Here is an 18,628-nt window from a genome sequence, read left to right on the forward strand (position 1 = left end):
GTAGCACGAAACACTCGATTATGACAACACGGGCCGTGCATACAGCTGAAGGGTGAATGCGCTGCGCGCTGGCAGTGGCGAGCACCAGGCCAGAGGGAGCTGTAGTCACTTTTCGGAGTTTGCGACAAAGGTTCTCGTGAATGACGGAAACGGCGGCTCCGGTATCGACTAGCGCAACTGCGGGTACTCCCTCTACAAAAACGGTAATAACATTTTGCGGCGAAGATGGAGGTCTTGAGAACGTCGACGTATTAGCAGTTCTTGCCTCAGGAACTGCACCAGTCAGTTTCCCGCTTCAGTGGGAGCTCGACAACGCACGGGTGAAATCGAACGCTGACGAGGGGAAGGGGAATGACGAGTTTCTGATAGGCGATCAGTTTCAAGACGTCTCGGTGAAAATGGAGACGCGGCGGCGTATTGTGGTGCGTAGGTGGGCGTTTCAAAGGTGGTAGGCGTTGTAGGGGTGCGGCGGCGACAGAAGCACGCCACATGGCCAGCAATGCTGCAGGCGAAGCAGATAGGCCGGTTGTCTTCAGTGCGCCACGTCGAGGTTGGACGAAAAAACTGCAGTGACGGTCGGGCAACTGGAAATGAAGCCGGATGCATGGGCGATGAAAAGGAAGCTGGCGGCGGAGGAGGCCATGCAACCACGGCTGCGTAACTGAGCGGCAACGACGTAGGGTGAGTGGGAAAGTCAGCATATGGCAGCAGCACACTCATAGGAGGGGAGGTTGTAAGAGCTGCAGGAAGCGCTTCCGATATCTGATTCCGGCTGGCTTGATGTAGCGTTGGAGTCAAAGCTGCCGAAGGTGAGTCGCTGTGAGGCAGCAGCGACAGCTGCGTGGCCACCTCTTGACGAATAAAATCTTTTATATGTTGCGATAGGGTCGAGTTGGGCAGAAGGTCGGCAGAAACCGCAATGCTCGAGACGGAATCGGCGAGCTGAATGTTTTGGCGAGCGATGGAACGTTGGCAGCGCAGCTCGTCAAAGCTCTGACATAGGTTGGTAAGGATTGATACGCTCGTTGGGCTTTTTGCCAGCAGCATCTGGAATGTGCCGTCCTCTATGCCCTTGAGGATATGCTTAATCTTGTCATCCTCTGACATGGTGGGATTCACCCGCTTGCACTAATTGAGAACATCCTCGATGTAGCTGGTGAATGTCTCTCCAGGCTGCTGTGCGCGCTGGCACAGACGCTGTTCAGCGCGTAGCTTACGCACAGCGGGGCGATCAAACACTTCGGCAAAAAGGGTCTTAAATGCTGACCAGCTTGAAAAGTCTGATTCGTGGTTGAAGAACCACAGTTTGGCTACGTCGGCGAGGTAGAAAGACACATAGGACAGCTTAGACGGGTCGTCCCATTTGTTATGGGCACTTACACGTTCGTACGATGAGAGCCAGGCTTCCACGTCGTGTTCCGCGGTCCCACTGAAAATGGGTGGATCGCGATGAAGAGGGACGCCGGCGCAGATGACAGTGGCAGCCGGTAGTGCAGGCAACGAAGTGGCTGGATCAGGCATAGTGCAGGGCGATCGCGTTGGTGTTGGCAGGGTTCGAGTGCGGAGCTCCAGGACGAGGCGAAGGATCTCAGCAACCTCCACCAAATGCGACGAGGTTTATTGTTGTCGATAACGTTGTAAGAACGCTAGGTACTGGTAGGCACTGCAAGGGCTGTTTGTAGCATGGGGTTCTTTCGTGATCACATCACGGTCCTTCGTCTTCCTCTTCAGTCGGCACATACCCAGGGGCGCCTCTGCTTCATTACAATACATACAATTACATACATGAAATATGGACAATGTCAGTGTACACAAAGTTGCTTAACACTTGTCAATTTACAGTGAATAAGATATTCACTTGAATGCTGTTCAGCACACTTATGTCATTTATCAAAATACGTACAATGAACATCAAGTCGCACATATCACTTGGCACTTCAAACTAAATTGATAACTCCCGTAAATATGCCTCAGCAGCATTTTGAAAGTCGGTGACATCTTTTAGGCTAACAATAGCATTTGGCAATTGGTTCCACATTTCTATCGCATCCAGGAAAAATGATTATCGAAATGTATCACTGTTAGTTTGGTACGACTTTATGACGTAGTGGTTAGTTCGCGGGTTTCTTTTGCTTGGAGCATGTAGATATTTGAGCTTATCAATCTTAAGTTGATCCTACATTATTAAATAAAATACCTTCAGCCTAAATTTCTTTCTACGTACCTCAAGAAGATCCAAGTTGCAACGCTGTAACATCAGCGTGAGTGATTCCTTCCTTCGGTACGTCGAACAAATAAAACTGTGCCGCCAGTCTCTGTATCCCTTGCAACTTTCTCTTAAGCATTACTTGATGGGGGCTCCAAACAACGGCTGAATATTCTAGTATCATCCTAATGAAGGTGGTGTATGCAATAAGTTTTACATTACGGGATGCATGTTCCAGTTTTTTCTCAGAAAGTATAACTTTTGATAGGCTGTCAGGCAGACGTTATCTATATATTGGTTCCATGTCAAATTTCGTGTTATTGTTACCCATAAATACTTGAACTGGTGCGCATTCTCCAACAAGTGTCCTGCAATACTGTAAGAAAAAGAATAGATAGTTTGCTTTTTACTGATCTGTGTATATGTAGATTTGGGATCATTTATTTCCATTTTCTATTTCCTACACCAATCATCTAAATTTCGCAAACATTTCTGAATTTTAAGCTGGTCATCTGGTTTAGTAATTGTGGTGTAAATTAAGCAGTCGTCTGCGAAGAGCTTAACCTAGACACCCTCTTCGGCCAAGCTACTGATGTCATTGATATAAAAGAGAAACAGTAGTGGTCCCAATACTGAGCCTTGGGGCACTCCTGAGAGTACAGCTAATGAATCTGATACATAGTCATCCAGTTTAACTACCTGCGTATGGGTTGTTAAATATGCTTCAATCCATTTTATTACACATTCATTTATTCCTGCATTATGTAATTTGAAGATTAATTGGACATGAGGCACTTTATCAAAAGCTTTCGCAAAATCCACGTAAACCACATCAACCTGTTGTCTTATATCTACTGCACTTGCAAAGTCATGAATTGTTTCTATTAACTGTGTAACAGTTGATAACCTGGTCCTGAAGCCATGTTGATAAGGATATAGTAAGTTGTTCTGATCTAGAAACCTGAGAATGTGTTTTGCTATTATATGTTCGAAGACTTTGCAAGTAACTGAAGTGACACTGGACGGTAATTTGTTGCCTGTGTTCGGTTACCTCCTTTAAATACAGGTATCACGAATACGGTGCGCCAGTCTTGCGGCAGTGAGCAAGTTGTATATGATTTTCGAAAGATGATAGTTGGATAATGTGACATCCATTCTGCATATCGTATGAGGAATACAGCAGGTATATTATCGGGTCCACTTGATTTTTTCGTATCTAATTTGAGTAGTTGCTGAAATATCCCTTGCTGGTTGATTTCAAGTGTTTCCATTGAAACAGTAGGGGGAATATGTAAGGCTTCTTCTATACTCACAGTAGTTTCTGGGACGTTAAATACAGATTGGAAAAAATTGTGAAGATTGTTTGCTATTTTATTCTTTTCTCTTATAATGTCGCTTCCAACATGAATTTCATCAACCATTTCTTTCCTGTCGCTAAAATATCGCCAAAATTTTTGTGGTGAGGACCTAAGGAAATCGCTGAGGTTTTTTTCAAAGAATGTTTGTTTAGATTTAGCCAAAGTACACTTGAGTTCAGTTTTTAGATTAGCCAAGACCACTGGCGACGTGTTCCTTTTATGCCATCTCTTAATTTTTCTTTTCTTATGAATTATATCTCGAGTGATCCAAGGACTTGCCTGCTTTGGTTTTTTAATCTGCGATGGAACTTATTTGTCTATGCAATGACTTATAACACATTTGAATTCTTGCCATGATTCTTCTACTGTTTTTAGACCAGTGGTACTCTTCAAAGTATCAAATTGAATCTCCAAAAAATCAAGAATCGAACTGTCATCAGCCCTAGCATAGTCCTTAATTTTTACTGGCACATAGCTCTTCACTTTCCTAGTTGCTCAGATAGGCACATCGAGACAGATCATCCTGTGATCCGATATACCATCTTCTACCGTCACACTGTAATCATTTAATTTATTTGATAGGAACACCAAGTCCAGTACTGACCTTGACGTCGGTGTAATTCTAGCATCTTCAAGCATGATTTGTTGCAAATTGTACGTAAACATTATGTCTAGTATATTTTCAGCACTTACTGAATCCACACCACTACACGAAAAGTTTTTCCACTTTATATGCGGTAGGTTAAAATCTCCAGTCATTAACCAACCTAGTGTTCCCCTTTACATGAGAATATAGTTCCCCTTTACATGAGAATATAAAAACTTATTCAGGTTTTTGAGAAGCTCAGGGGAGCTTGAGGGTGGCCAATATACAACTCCGATAAGGAAAACAGTACTTTCACGAGTTATTTTACATTGGAGAGTGTCTGGTACTTCACAATCAATCAAGGAAGCATTCAGAGAACTTTTAACTATTATACACACCCCACCTCCACGTGAGTCTCTGTCTTTTCTAAATATGTTGTAACTGGGGGGAACAATGCAATCATTCGGTAAATTTCCATGCAACCATGTTTCGGTTATGGTGGTTATGTGAGGATCATGCGAAAGCAATTAATACTCAAGATGTGTAGTCTTGTTTACAATACTGCGCGCATTAAACAAGAGCAATCTTAGCTATTTTTTTTTTGGTGTCTCAAATGAGCTGCTGAGCCATCAGATTCATTTGACTTACTTAATACAACACGCTGACATCGCTTTATTTGATCAGTGTCACGTTTGCCCGACAGCAAGTAGCGCTTGTCTCTGACGTCATCCCATGCGTATAACTGATCGTTTATCCAAAGTTTATCGTGCGCAAGAACTACTTTTGCGCCTGCGTCCCTGTCCAAGGCAGCACTTTCCCATTATACTTCTTTTGTATCAGCACTGTTTTCTTCGCATAGTCATTACTTATCCTGATTGAAGTTCCCTTTAGCTTTGCGCGGTTTTTGAGAATGGTATCCTTTTCCTTGTAGTCATAAAATTTCAAGATCACAGGCCTTGGTCTTTCAGGATTTACTTTGCCAATCCAGTGAATTCTTTCCACTGTAGTGACTTCTATGCCAAGAACTTTACAAAAAGTGTCATTTACAATGCGTTTATTTAACACTTGTGCAGACTCGTTCGCGCTTTCAGTAAGACCAAACACCACACGATTATGTCATCTGCTTCTATTTTCATAATCGATTAATTTTTCAGATTGTTTTCATACGGTGGTCTCCAATTTATCTATTCTATTTTTAATTTCGTCTAACATGGCTAGCACACTTTGCATCTTATCAGTTTTAGGATTCACTTCTGCAATTTCTTTCCTGATATCATCTATCTTGCGATCCAATGCATTTTGATTTCCTAGAATTTCCTGCAAGACTTCAGCAGTTTTTGGGCCTGGATTTTCCTCAACATCCTCGGCCATCAGCAGCAACAGCAGTATTGACGTGCAATCCACCAAAATAGCACAACTACGAGGGCATGGCAGGACTAACAGGCATCTATTATCACTAGGATACGTAGAGCAGTAACTAACCTGCAACAGCAGTAACGGCGTTTTAGGCATTATGCCTGTCAGCCAAGTGCCATGCCCTCTGAAGCCGATGTTCTCGCGTTGCTCCTTTTGTAGACTGGTCGCTGGTGATGTCACACCCGTGGCAGCAAGTCCGGAAAATGCGCACTCCAAGCTTGCATTTCTGCAAAGTTGCGCATTGACGATGAAAAAGAGGCATCCATTGTCCCTCTCCGACATTCTGACGAGGAACCACGGCAGCATCTGCAACAGCAGTAACGGCGTTTTAGGCATTATGCCTGTCAGCCAAGTGCCATGCCCTCTGAAGCCGATGTTCTCGCGTTGCTCCTTTTGTAGACTGGTCACTGGTGATGTCACACCCGTGGCAGCAAGTCCGGAAAATGCGCACTCCAAGCTTGCATTTCTGCAAAGTTGCGCATCGACGACGAAAAAGAGGCATCCATTGTCCCTCTCCGACATTCGGATGAGGAACCACGGCAGCATCTGCAACAGCAGTAACGGCGTTTTAGGCATCATGCTTGTCAGCCAAGTGCCATGCCCTGCCAAGTGCCATGTTGGCGCAAAGGAAACATTGCAACATTGGTGTCAATATGATAATGATAACGGAGCTCTAAAAGTAAAACATTTCACAATCATATTGTAAAGGTTAGCAGCTATGGAACCACAAGGCGATAAAGGAGGTACTCACAAGTCGATGATGAGGACGTTGTCAGGATTCATATCTGCGTGGATGATGCCACACACATGCACCCATTGCAGGGTGGTGCAAGTAGAGCTCCAGGCACTCGGGGATGCAGCCACAGCCTTGCTTCTGGCACTGGACCACCAGACTCTGCCAGCACAAAGCACACAAGCCACACAGTTTCTCACAATTGCGTAAACATAAAAGTGGCACTGCAGTGCTGTTGTATGCATGACAATGCTAGGATGCAGAAGGGGGCTTAGGACTGGCACCTTTCCTGGAAAGCCAGGACGACATGAAGAAGCATCTAGTGAACTGTTTAATTTATCAGAGTGGTTTAGTCTGTACATTTGAACCCACTTATAACATAAGACGGTGCGAAAAGGAACACGAAATTCTGTCAAAAAAGTGTGAGCCGCCGTTCAGACCACGTGTCTTCATTGCCAGCCGACGCCCATCTGCGCTGTTGCCACAGTCTACTCATGTTTCGGACGAATGGAAGGGAGGTGGAGAGGGGCGCATGACACGTGCAACACGCAGGCAGCAGCAGCAGCTCGCCTGTATTATTATTTGCTTTTTCCAGGATTTTCCATTTCTTTGGCTTTCAGTACAGACACCCAGTAGTCAGGTTTGTTATACCAATAACGTAGCATGACAACAATGTAGTTAGTAGTTTATTTTACCATAGAACACACAAAGTTCACGGTGCCGCGACTGCTCAATGTGTTACAGTAAAACATCAATATATTGAAGCTTTAGTACTTGCAACCAAAAACTTTGTAAAACTGCAAATTTCGTTAATTCGAAGTTTTAGAGTTTCAGTAGTAATAATAATTTCACAAATTCCCAGGACATTCCTGATGGTCCGTATCTTATCAGTAAGAAATGATAAAGAAATCGCAAGGAGGTCGGGCAATAATGGCGCAGTTATCAGCACCAGCACATGGGGTGCAGATTGCGCTGAGTGCAATGCATAGCCGTTGCTCATGGCGTCCGAGACCTGCGACTGTTGCGTTGCGTGGCACTGTAAATCTTGGACACCATGGCGGACAGTTCTTCGTGCTTGCAGCCGTCAATACAAGGCGCTCATAAATAAAAAACGAAAAGTGCAAAAAGATACAGATAATCGTCCATATAAAAAAATTTCACAGTTTCGATAGCAACAAAACCACTACGCCAAGTAAGGTTTGTAGTTTTATCTGTATCACACCCCACACATGAAGATAACTCAGACATTCCACGAATACTTGCTGTCACAGAGAGCAAAGGCTTCACGCCGTGTATCGAAAACATGACATTATGAGGCCACCGACACTAGACGTGTGGGAACACAATGTGCATCGAGGCACCAACCATCTTGGCTTTCGCCTTTGCACTTGCCGCAGATTACCTCCACGATACGGAGCGTGGCCATCGTATGGAGCAAGGGTAGAGGAGGAGATGTGCACTCTTGCGGGAGAGGGCTGATATGCACGCATCTCCTGTACCTCTACCTCCCCATCGCATGCTTGATCATGTTACCGCGCGATCACCCCCTTCCCGTCACCCTTGCGCTTCAGATAACGCACCTCTGCAAGTTTACCAATGCGACAAATTTTTCCTGCATACTGCGTCCTGGTGCGCATACTTTGACGGCATTGTTGCCCCTCGAACTTTTCATGTGTAAGGCCACTTGCGAATATTGCTTTTGTCAGCTGACCTTTTCTTCGCTTTTTGCTTGATTGACCAGTAATACAGGCTCCAAGCACATGCTTGAAATGGCCGACAACTGCATTAAATTGAAACCATGTCACAAAATCACTTTTTTAAATCGCAAAAAAAACATGTGGTTCTGAATGGAACTAAAGTTACGAAATTCAAGTAGTGTATTACATCGCACATTTTGCTGCATTGACGTTCGTTATATCGAGATTTGGCTGTATTTAATATATTAGTAAAACCAGCATTGGTGTAAGTAGGTTTGACTGCATTACGAAAGCGGTTAACATTACATTGTTGCTAAATTATTAGTGTATAAGAATTTGTTATTCAAGGGACACTAAAGAGAAATGCTAAATCAGTTCAGACTGAGAGTATTATGTATTTCAAAACTATTTTCAAATAATTTCGCCTCTACATGTTGATTATTGAAATAGAGAACCACACCAAACTTTTAGTTTTAGAACTTTGTGCTGAAACCCAAGCACTGGAATGTCAGAGTGACGTCACAGACTTCAGAATGGTTTCTCATGTTTGGGTTGTTGCAGCACAGTAAGAGTTCTTGAGACGAGACTAATTTCATTGAGAATCCTTTAGGACACAATGTAGGCCATTTTCACCGATAAAAGATCAACTACCCCCAAGCAGGCATTGTCAGAATCCACAACATCATGGCGAGTTAATGTGGGAGCTAAAAGGCAAATTCATTTTTGCATCTTCTCTGGCTTACAAAACTTACTCTTGCAGTAAGAGCGGCTTTTTTAGTCCATTAGACTTCCGGTAATACTATTCCAGTCAGTTATTTAAATTTTTCTGCTAACTTTATCCCAAATGGATCTCATTCATTTCCGTGGACCCAAATTTCTCAATCCTGAAATTCGCCTTCACCGGATCATTCCAAGTTGGGTGCTCAGGATGCACACAAGTGACCCCAACGGTGAACACTCCAATAGTGAGAGTATCTGTGATGGTGGAGCTTGAAGGACAGTGAATGCATGAAACACATGTCAATCTCCCATCGAAAATGCCTTTTTTGTTGTAGGCCTGCCCCAGGAAGGTTATGAAGAGAATGGAAGCTCACAATAAATTATTACAGTATTTGCCATTTTTTCACCAAGAAACAAAGTTGACAAGGACCGTATTTTCGGAAGGGCACTGGTCAGAAAATTACCTGCGGAGTGCAATCTAATACAAAACCAAAACCACATTTGCAGCATTCACAAATACCTACTGTTTGAGCTAGCCTAGCTAGGGTGGCTAGAATGGGTAGGTGTGAATACCGGGAGCGAAAATGACACCCCAGCACACCGATGCTGCGAGGCGGCGCTGGTGACAGAGTCGCGTACAAATAAACGAAGGAAAGAATTACTCAAGCAACCACCAAGATAATCTGAAAATAAAGGGGAAGCGGAATGCAGCAATAATGAAACAGCCACAATAAGTATGAGGTGGTGCGTGGAATCTGGAAAGGAGTAATGGTGCCAGTGCTAACATTCGCAAATGCCTATATATGCTTAAAATCGGATATCTTGTCAGGTTTAGAAGTTAACCAAAGATCAGTAGGCCAGTTGGCTTTGGGAGCCCACGGTAATACCACAAATGAGGCAGTGCAGGGTGACATGGGTTGGGCCTCTTTTGAAGACAGGGAAGCACAGAGCAAAATTAGTTTTGAAGAAAGGCTCAGGAACATGGATGAAAATAAATGGGCGGCTAAAGTGGACAAGTATCTCTACATGAAAAGCGTGGACACAGAATGGAGGAAGAGGTCAAGGAAGTTGGCAATCAAGTACAGGATAATTGAAACTGTAAATAGACAACCAGGAGTCATCAGAAAGAAAGTGAGAGAAATAGAGACCGTGAATTGGATGCAAAGGTTGGAAACAAAAAGGACAATGGAGATTTACAAGAATGAGAAGAAAGAAATTAGAAGGGAAAATATGTACAATATTACAAAGGGCAGTGCCTTGCTATTTGAGGCTCGAGCTGGGTGCCTAAGGACCAAAACATACCGTAACAAATACTTGGAACTAGATGAGGCATGTGTATGCTGCAGGAAAGATCCAGAGACTACTCAGCACATCCTAATGGAATGCAACGGGATCCACCCAGCGAGAACCGTATGTAACGTGCAACTCCCAGAAGCGCTTGGGTTTAAAGTGGAAGGAAACATCAACAGATCAGCCGTAGAGATAAGCAAGAGACGATTAGAGTACTGGTGGAAAACAAGCAGGGAGAAGATGGATTTGACCTGATCTCTTAAAATCATAGGTAGTGGTACAAGGTAAATTTTTGAAAAATAAAAATAATGAGAGGTATACAAAAATGCTAGATAAAGAACATCTATAGTATACCTGATTAAATCAAGCAGGCTAGGTGACTATTTGTCGCCGCCCCGTTTCAAAGGGGATGCCAATAAATCATCATCATCATCATCATCATCATCGGTAAGACACGCAGATGAAATGGGCGCATCACTAGCCTCGCTTAGGCTGCATCTCTAGCAGCGAAGTGAAAGTGAGCCCGTTTCGGGTATTGCCTGCTATCTTCGAACGTCCAAGAATACGTCTTTATCATGAAAACATTTTATCAGCCCACATCATTACTCCTGTGAAAATTTTACGGGCCGAGTTCGCATTGCATCGATAGATTCAAACGAGTTTTTTTCCGCGCACATTTCTTGAAGAGGCTCAGGATCATAGGGACTGGGGGGGTGCTTCGGTATAATTTCGACCACTTTGGGTTCTTTAACATGCACTGACATCGTACGGCACATGGGCGCCTTGCATTTCGACTCCCTTAAAATGTGACCATCGTCCTCAAGGTCAGCCATCGATCACCCTACGCGTGCCATAGGACCTGTAAGCTGCAGTCTTTACCTGAGTACGTCTCAACAAACAAACAACTTTTTGCCAGTGCTTGCAGACCTGTAGCATGTCCTCTCGACACTCAAATAAGTGATTTCCTATCATTGCAGACAGCAACAGATCTGGTCATTAAATCGTTTATTAAAGTGAGGAAAACAACTATGGTAAAATTTTATTCACGACACGCAAGATTTCAGTGATCTTAGTTTATTCTCATTACCCTGCTGATTGATGCCTTTAAGCAAAAAAATGAATCTTTGTGACACAATAAAAATGCACAACTGATGCTATCAGGGTAGCAGAATGCTGTAGGCAACCAATTTTTGGCACATCACCAATTGACTGCATAAACTCTGCCACAGTTTTGGTATGCAAACGTCTTAGACTGAATGCACGAGTGAGTTTGTTTTCAAAGCCATTTACCAGCTTGTAGAATGAATCTTAAGGATATAAAAGGCCCCCAAGGCCCCTTCTGTTTGCTCTTTAGATTCCACAATAGTTCCCATGTGAAGCTGCCCAGCCAAGTAGATGCTGCAGCTGGGAAGTCCTTCTCCAATGAAGAACACTGCCTATTTCGTTAAAACAACAGGCGGCGTTTAGTTCGTTGCAAACTCTGCAGTCTGGTAATGAGCAATGTTGTTTTGCTAAAACTTCTGCAGTGACGACAGTTCCGAAGGTTGCTTAAGCTCGAAAATGAACAATTCTTCTGCGACTCGATTGGGCAATCCATCCCACTGTATATTTGCAGCTTCCACGTCTGCCAGTGGGCATCCCCCCGTCGTGTCAAGACAAGCGCCGCTTCTCTTGTAAGGTAATAATAATAATAATAATACTTCATTCGTCGAATATGTAGTCCAGGCATACAGGGTCCCGATGGCAGAACTGCCTATACCGAAGTGGTTTGCGTGCTGAACATGGGACCATTGAAGCGTGTCAGACATCTCTCCTTTTCCTTTCTTTCGTCAGAGTCCTGCTAATGTATTTTGGCAAGTTCGGAAATACTGTGGGCACGGCATCTTCTGAGAGGGCAGGAATGCGACGTGGTATCAAGACTTCAGTTCTAATAAATTCGTGAACAATAAACCTAGAAGCAACAGACAAAAAAGCAGACGGTGGTGATCAGATTGAGCTAGCGTGAAAGGCCTCGTGGATAATACTAAGAATGCATGCCGCACAATGCTGTGCAACACGCTACGTATCGCGAGAAACACCCTAAAACAGGTGACGACACCAACTGATGGCAAAGGCACAGAGGCGAGGGTGGCAGGCCAGCACGGCTAAGCTTACCACGCCGCGAGCAGCAACGACATTCAAACAGTAAGTTATGTTACATATTAACCGCACAGCAACATGTCATGTGACGTGTTCTTGGTGTTCGAAAGAATCGCATGCATCGCAGGACGAACTAACGAAGAGGCTACTCTAGTCGTGGAAAAATCCCATTTGTTATTGCTGTGAAGTCATTAGATAAATTCAGAATATCAAGTACACTATGGACCGTATGGAGGGCAGAATGCTGGTGTTCCTCACAGATGATAAACTGCTGTCTGAGGGTGATCACTGTAGCGAAAGAACTGGTCCGATGACGTGAGATGGAGACAACCGTTAATTCCAACATTGAGGCAAAAACTGACTGACCCCTGCCGGTGTGCGTGCCCTCGATCACTTCAGCTTCTTCGTCTTCCTACGGGTGCGGCACGCTCCTGGTTGCTCCGATCCGATATTTTTCCACAATCACGATGGACATCAAGGGAATAAATTTCCATTCTGTGAAGATAATTGGTGTTGAATTTTTTTCTTCTTGCAAGAATCAAAGGCATACTATGTTCTTCTCGCTATAAAATTGGGTGAGTGTTAAAGTTTGATAAGGAGCAATTAAATATGGAAAAATTCTACCAAATGAACTAGCGCAGTTTTTTAAAAACAGCGTGAGAAGCAAGGACAGACACACAAAATGCGAGCACTGTTTTTTCTGCATCTATTTTAATTAGACCCAGCACATAACTTGACCAACTTCATCAGTCTCATCTGGGTCGAAATAATGAACATTGTCTGTATTGTAGAAAGGTTTACCAGTGCAAATACTTATTTTGTCCTTTACTGTCCCTTGAACATATCCAAAGTACTCGCACTACAGTCTACAGTTATTTCAATAGTGAACAGTTCCAGCAAAGTGCTGAAGTGGATATATACCAGAAGGTCTGCACTCAATGCATGCAAGTTTCAAGGACACAGTCTGTTCTTTCATCTACTTGTGCTATATGTGAGCAAACATTACTGTGGGATTTGAGGCAAGAGAAAAGTTCAGGGGACAATGGAGGCTCGAAGTAACGAACAGTGGTTGAACAAGGAATGTTGCCGAGCAAATGTTTCAACAAGGGGTCAACAGGAGAACTATGTTCCCAAGGTGTTCAAGCGCTTGTCCAGTAGTCTTATTCGTTACTTATCCCTTGTTTCCCTTCTAGCTGTTCTGCAAGATGTCATGGGCAAGAAAGGTGTAACCACCCAACCACTCACCAAAAGTGTGCCATACGGGCTGTGGGGGAACACCAGGATGGCGCCATTCTTGAAGAAGCAGGCTAGCTGCAAGTCTGCCACACACTTCGCCTGCAACAAACAAGCACGACATCAATTAAATCCTAGCTTCTGCATGCTGCACCTAATAAGTTCCTCAGATCAGCCTTGACAAGAACTGAGAGGAGAAAAAAAAAGTATAACAGCAACGACAATCCAAGGTGCTTACTATGACAAGGAGATGAGCAATATCACAACATGAACAAGCAAAAACAATTTACAAGAGCAATATGCAAGCAGCTTGCACAGTGCCACATCATCACAGTAGGCTTGAGCAACTCTTTTTTTTTTGGTTCGAAGTGAAGATGAAGCGAATGGTACATAGTGTAAGATAATTTTATATCAAAGAGTTGGGGGATTTGTACAAAACCTTCACACAAGTGCCAAATTGTGACAAATCTAAAAAGAAATTGTTCTTTACTTGGAAAGAATGAAACAGATTCATCTTTGGAAGTTGGCAAAACAGGCAAGACAATGTGCTGCACCCATTCTATCTGCGCTCTTTTGCCATAATGAACGTAAATAAGCTATCACAGTCGTGCCAAGTTGGCACAAATCTATTCATAGCAGCTGTATGGCTCTCGGCAAGCTATATAGCTTTCAGCAGTCACGAGTGCATTTCTCATTCGCCCGTCGCAACGCGTGCGGTCGCAGACTGAGTGGTGGACATTGCGCATGCTACCTTGACTCCTCAGCTTTGCATCCACACGCAAGTTTTCACTGTTCCTATCAGCAAGCACATGTACAAACTTTGTAGGCATTCACGGTATAGCTGCCGGCTTATCAACCAAGAACTCAGACTTTCTCTTCATGTGTGCTGCCGTCAGTTTAGCCAGTGTGCATTATGTCTCTCCTGAACTCCACGTAATCGTCTAACATACGAACATGTTTATGCGACACACCATAGCGACAGGCTCCAGATTAATTTTCACTGCCCGAAGTGCTTTAGAGGTAGGCTAAAGAGAAGTGCAATTTGCTAATGCAGCTCAAATTGTCTGTCTACAACAGCAGGAAAGCCTCTCTTACTGCTACAACATGCTTGGTAAGCCAGAAAAGGTGAAAAAACGAGACGTGGTGATGCCGCCTCTAAGTTCCCACACCAGCCAGCCGTGATGTCACGAATTTTGACAGAGGTTGCACAGGCCTAGTTAAGGTTTTGTTGGTAAAGACCGACTGCACTGCATTGTAGAGCAGTGAACCTAACAACTTTGGAGAACCACAACGGCCGAAATACAAGAAAGTACTCTGAAATTTGTGACGTCACACAGACATGCCGACGCTGGGATTTCGGTGCAAAATTCAAGAAATAGATCTTTGACCTTCATTCTCTCTTTAAATAATCAATCTATTACTCCAAAAATAAGTAAAATAGTACTACAAAAGAATTCTTCATTAGTTTAAACTGTTTTTCTTAGTGCTGCTTCAATGTGCGCCCAGTGTACCATACACAAGCGTCTTTGCATTCCACCCGTCAGAACACGACCGCTGCAGCCAGGACCCAAGCCGCGACCTCAAGCTTAGCAGCACAATTCCATAGGCACTGGGCCACTGTGGCAGGTAGAAATCAGCGACCGAAACTCTTCAAAGCCACCGTATGGCACTCAAAAACAAAGGAGTCTGCAGTCAGCATTGCTTCTATATAGACCAAGAGGCAGCCGTGACCCCTTTTGGTCCATGTAGGGAAATGCAGTTGAATCTCAATGACACAGTTATAGCTCGTACGAATTTTAGGGTAATACAAATTTTTTTATTGGCCTGGCCAAGTACCAATAGCGTATAATGTGCTTGAATTCGCATGTCACGAACTGCTTTTCATTTTATGGCATTTATATGAAGACGTGGCCACCCATTCGGCCGCCAATGACGCTCCACTGAGTGCACGGTGAGGCGGCGGCTGCAGACACAAGCGCCGGTTGTCGTCAGTCCAGCTAAACGGCCACGCAGCGTTGTGCGGGTTGCCATCCTCGCCTGCTAGCTGTGCCTTCACTTTGCGAGTGCAGATGGCACAGGCCACACAGACATAGGTTATCGGACGGCTGGGACAGGCACTTCAAATGCCTGTCCGACTTGAAACTCACTTGAAAAACTTGAAAAATCACAACTTGAAAAATCATTGCCATAGAACACTACTTAGAGGGCACTTAACTTCCAGTGTATGATCGAAATTTACTATGTGGCTTGGTGAGGAGCCTATTAAAGAGAAGTTTGATGAAGAGAAGTCCATGGGTGTGCACAGGAGGGAGCGTCCCCAACGACCGATTGATGTTGCCATGAGTATTTTGAATGTGCCATGATTTGAGCAAGAGTCTTCTCACCAGGTTGGTCTCGGTGTCAATCACAGAGGTGCCATTAAAATCAGTTGCATGGTCGTGCTTCTTTCGCTGCTCAGCGAGAGCGCTGTGTTGTGCTTTGAGTTTCTGTACATTGTTCTTCTGCTGGCATATTCTGTCAAAAAAGCTTTTGGAGTCGCTGATGTAAGTGGCCAGGCACCTCGAGCACGACACTTTGTAAACAATCCCCTGGCATTTCACAGGTGGTCAGTCCTTCAGCTGTGGGAGCAACCTGTCGAGCGTTGACACCGGCTTGTGCAAAAGCTTGTGGGGATTGAGGAATGCCCCAGCACCAATGCGCAGGCTTCACCTGTTCTGCCATCCCTACGTATCTCCCCCCTCCCCGTTCCTGGTTCCAACTGCAACCAGTTTCAGCGGTGGCGCTCCACTCGCAACGATGTGCGGTGGGGGCGAGCTGGTAACGTCACGATGCGACCGCGTTCGGCTGCTGACTGCTGAGCGTGGCTCTCTTATTTCTAGGACCAGTGCAGGGTACGTACATGCTTTCCTCTGGTCCGCCGACACTTTTGTGACTAGAACTGGAGCTCGCGCACGGTGCCTTTGCCCATGCGGGGAGCGCGTACTTTGTGCTGATCCTTTTCCTGACGCTAAGCCGAAGAGCGGTGCCTAGTGCTTGCCTGAAGTCGTACCATGCCGAGCCACACTTGCGGAAGAAGATTGCCTGAGCTCTCGCGAGTTGGCCCATTGGTTATCACGAGGGCAAGTAGCATAGCCCCTCGGACTTTTCCTAGCGGCGTGTCCCAGCTTGAGCCTGTGCTCTCGCAGCGACGTGCTATAGGTGCCCCTGTCTATATATATTTTCACCCTTGGTGCGGGACCCCGTTGTTTTCCCGTTGCCCGGGCATTTGTGAAGTTCTGGTGCCGACGGAGTCAATAAATGGTTCCCATTACTCAGAGCAATACCGTGTTCTTGCGTGCATCGCTCGGTAGCCCCTTGCAATCTGAGCTCGCCTGCAGGGGAGGCGTTGGCTGACGCGGCCCTGCGGCTCGCTAAGCTTGCTAAGCGTCGGCACTCCTGTGAGACCCTAAGACCCCACAACCTTGACACCTTTCGCCAGTACTCTCGAAAGCTGTTTGCTAATTCCGGGAACATATGGAATGCCGACACGAGTTGACTTTCCTTTGTCGCCTACGAAAGGGGGCGGCGGGTCCAAAGAAGATGAGGATGGATGACCCTGCCAGTGCCACATCTGACTGATGAAGCCTTTTGTGTACCCATTTCTCCTTAGCTCTGGGGTTACAGTGCTTTCTCCTTTCTTCCTGTCCTCCTCTAACGTGAAGATTGTTTTTGCACGGAAAAGGGTTGAAACCACCAAGGCCTAATGGGCTGCAGGGTTGTAACTGAACTGCAAATACCGGCATGTGTGCGTCAGCTTTCTGTACACAGAAAAGTAACCTGCTCATCATGGCGCTGGACTAATACATCCAGAAAGGGCAAAGTGCTGTCTTCTTCCTGTTCTACGGTGAATTGGATCACCTGGTCTATGAAGTTGAGATGAGTGAGGAAGCTGTTCACAACCGACTTCATGGCACAAAAGCAATCGGCAACAAACCTGAAATACTTTCGGCTTGTCATTAAAAGCTCGCAGTGCTATCCCTTCAATATGCTCCATTACGAGGTTCGCAGCTGTGACCAAGATCGCTGCACCCATTGCAGTTGCGCCAGCTTGATTGTAGAATTCGTCCTGCAAACTAATGTAGGTTCCATTCAAGCAGAACTCTAACAAAGAACAGAGTTTGTCGACATTGAGGCTGGTCCTTTTGCGCAGGACTTCGTCTACGTTTAAGGCGACAGAGACTGGAAGCCTAATAGACACACTTGTGAACAGCAAGGTGACGGCACACAAGACAATGCATTCATGACTGCCTATCGTCACCTCCTTTATGCATTCTACAAAGTGGCCGGCATTGCATGAGTCAATGTTTTTCCCCCGAGCAGAGCCATAGTCTTGTGAAGATAGTTGGACAACGCCCGGAGTGGAGCGGGTGTGAAATACACTATTGGGTGGAGAGGAAGGGTACGCTTGTGGACCTTGGGAAGCCTATAGAACCCCCGCACGAAGCCATTTCGACAGATGAACTACAGGTAGATTGCTTTTGACTCAGGTTAAGTTTGAAGACGTCAGCCAGGAGCTTATTCATTTCCCTCTGTACCCCTGGTGTGGTATCCTTTTTGAGCGTCTCATAGGTCAAGCTCAGAATGAGAGCTTGAATTTTTTTCTCGTACGCATAGCAGGTTTCGCTTGTTTCCCTTGTGAGCGGGGAGCATGACGATCACAGTGTTTTTTTCAGAGCACCTTAATCGCAATTTTCTCTTCTTTTGCAAGGTTATCCTGACATCTATTTCCTATCTTTGATAGGATACCGATGCCCTTGAGCCATACGTTCTCTCGAATACCCTTCTGAAGTCGCTTTCTGCCATCTTCTACACCCACGAAAATCTTCAACAGCAGCGGCTGTGTCATGGTCCCATCAAAGTTGCGACTCCTTGCGAGAACACTGCATTCAAAAGTCAAAAGCTGTCTTGACGAGAGGTTGAAGATAAACTTAGTTACCATTTACAGTGCTGTGCCAGTCTCCCTCTCCTTCCTTAAGCATGACTAGTTTTATTTCATGGGAAAATAGATGTCTTTGAGCTCAAAGATAGTAAGGAGTGTGCAACGCTTGCCGTGCTTTCCACACTACAATGGCATTAGCGAAGATGGCAAAAGCCCATTTCCAACAGCGGCGAATCCATTGAATGAAAATCACGGCACCGCAAGAACTAGGCCTAGAAACAGCACAAGACGACTACTATGGCTGCCAATGAATTGCCGTGCGAGAGTGCAAG

General features: G+C 45.0%; 1 protein-coding gene across 8 annotated transcripts in view; it reads right to left on the minus strand.

Moving 5' to 3' along the window:
• LOC119437522 (uncharacterized) overlaps positions 1–18,628 on the minus strand; it is a 478,366-nt gene that overhangs the window by 322,496 nt on the left and 137,242 nt on the right. For 4 of the 8 annotated variants that reach the window (XM_049660652.1, XM_049660647.1, XM_049660650.1 and 1 more), the window contains exon 1: positions 5,633–6,163. The exons of 1 other annotated variant lie outside the window; for it this stretch is intronic. In XM_049660652.1, the coding sequence (XP_049516609.1) occupies positions 5,633–6,145 (513 nt within the window). In that variant the 5' untranslated portion in view covers positions 6,146–6,163. Of the gene's footprint in view, positions 1–5,632; positions 6,164–6,317; positions 6,462–13,390; positions 13,481–18,628 lie in introns of those variants that run through there. 3 more of the 8 variants (XR_007465130.1, XM_049660649.1, XM_049660648.1) reach the window with 1 other exon arrangement.

The sequence above is a fragment of the Dermacentor silvarum genome, chromosome 1 (assembly GCF_013339745.2).
Source record: "Dermacentor silvarum isolate Dsil-2018 chromosome 1, BIME_Dsil_1.4, whole genome shotgun sequence".
Lineage (NCBI taxonomy): Eukaryota > Metazoa > Arthropoda > Arachnida > Ixodida > Ixodidae > Dermacentor > Dermacentor silvarum.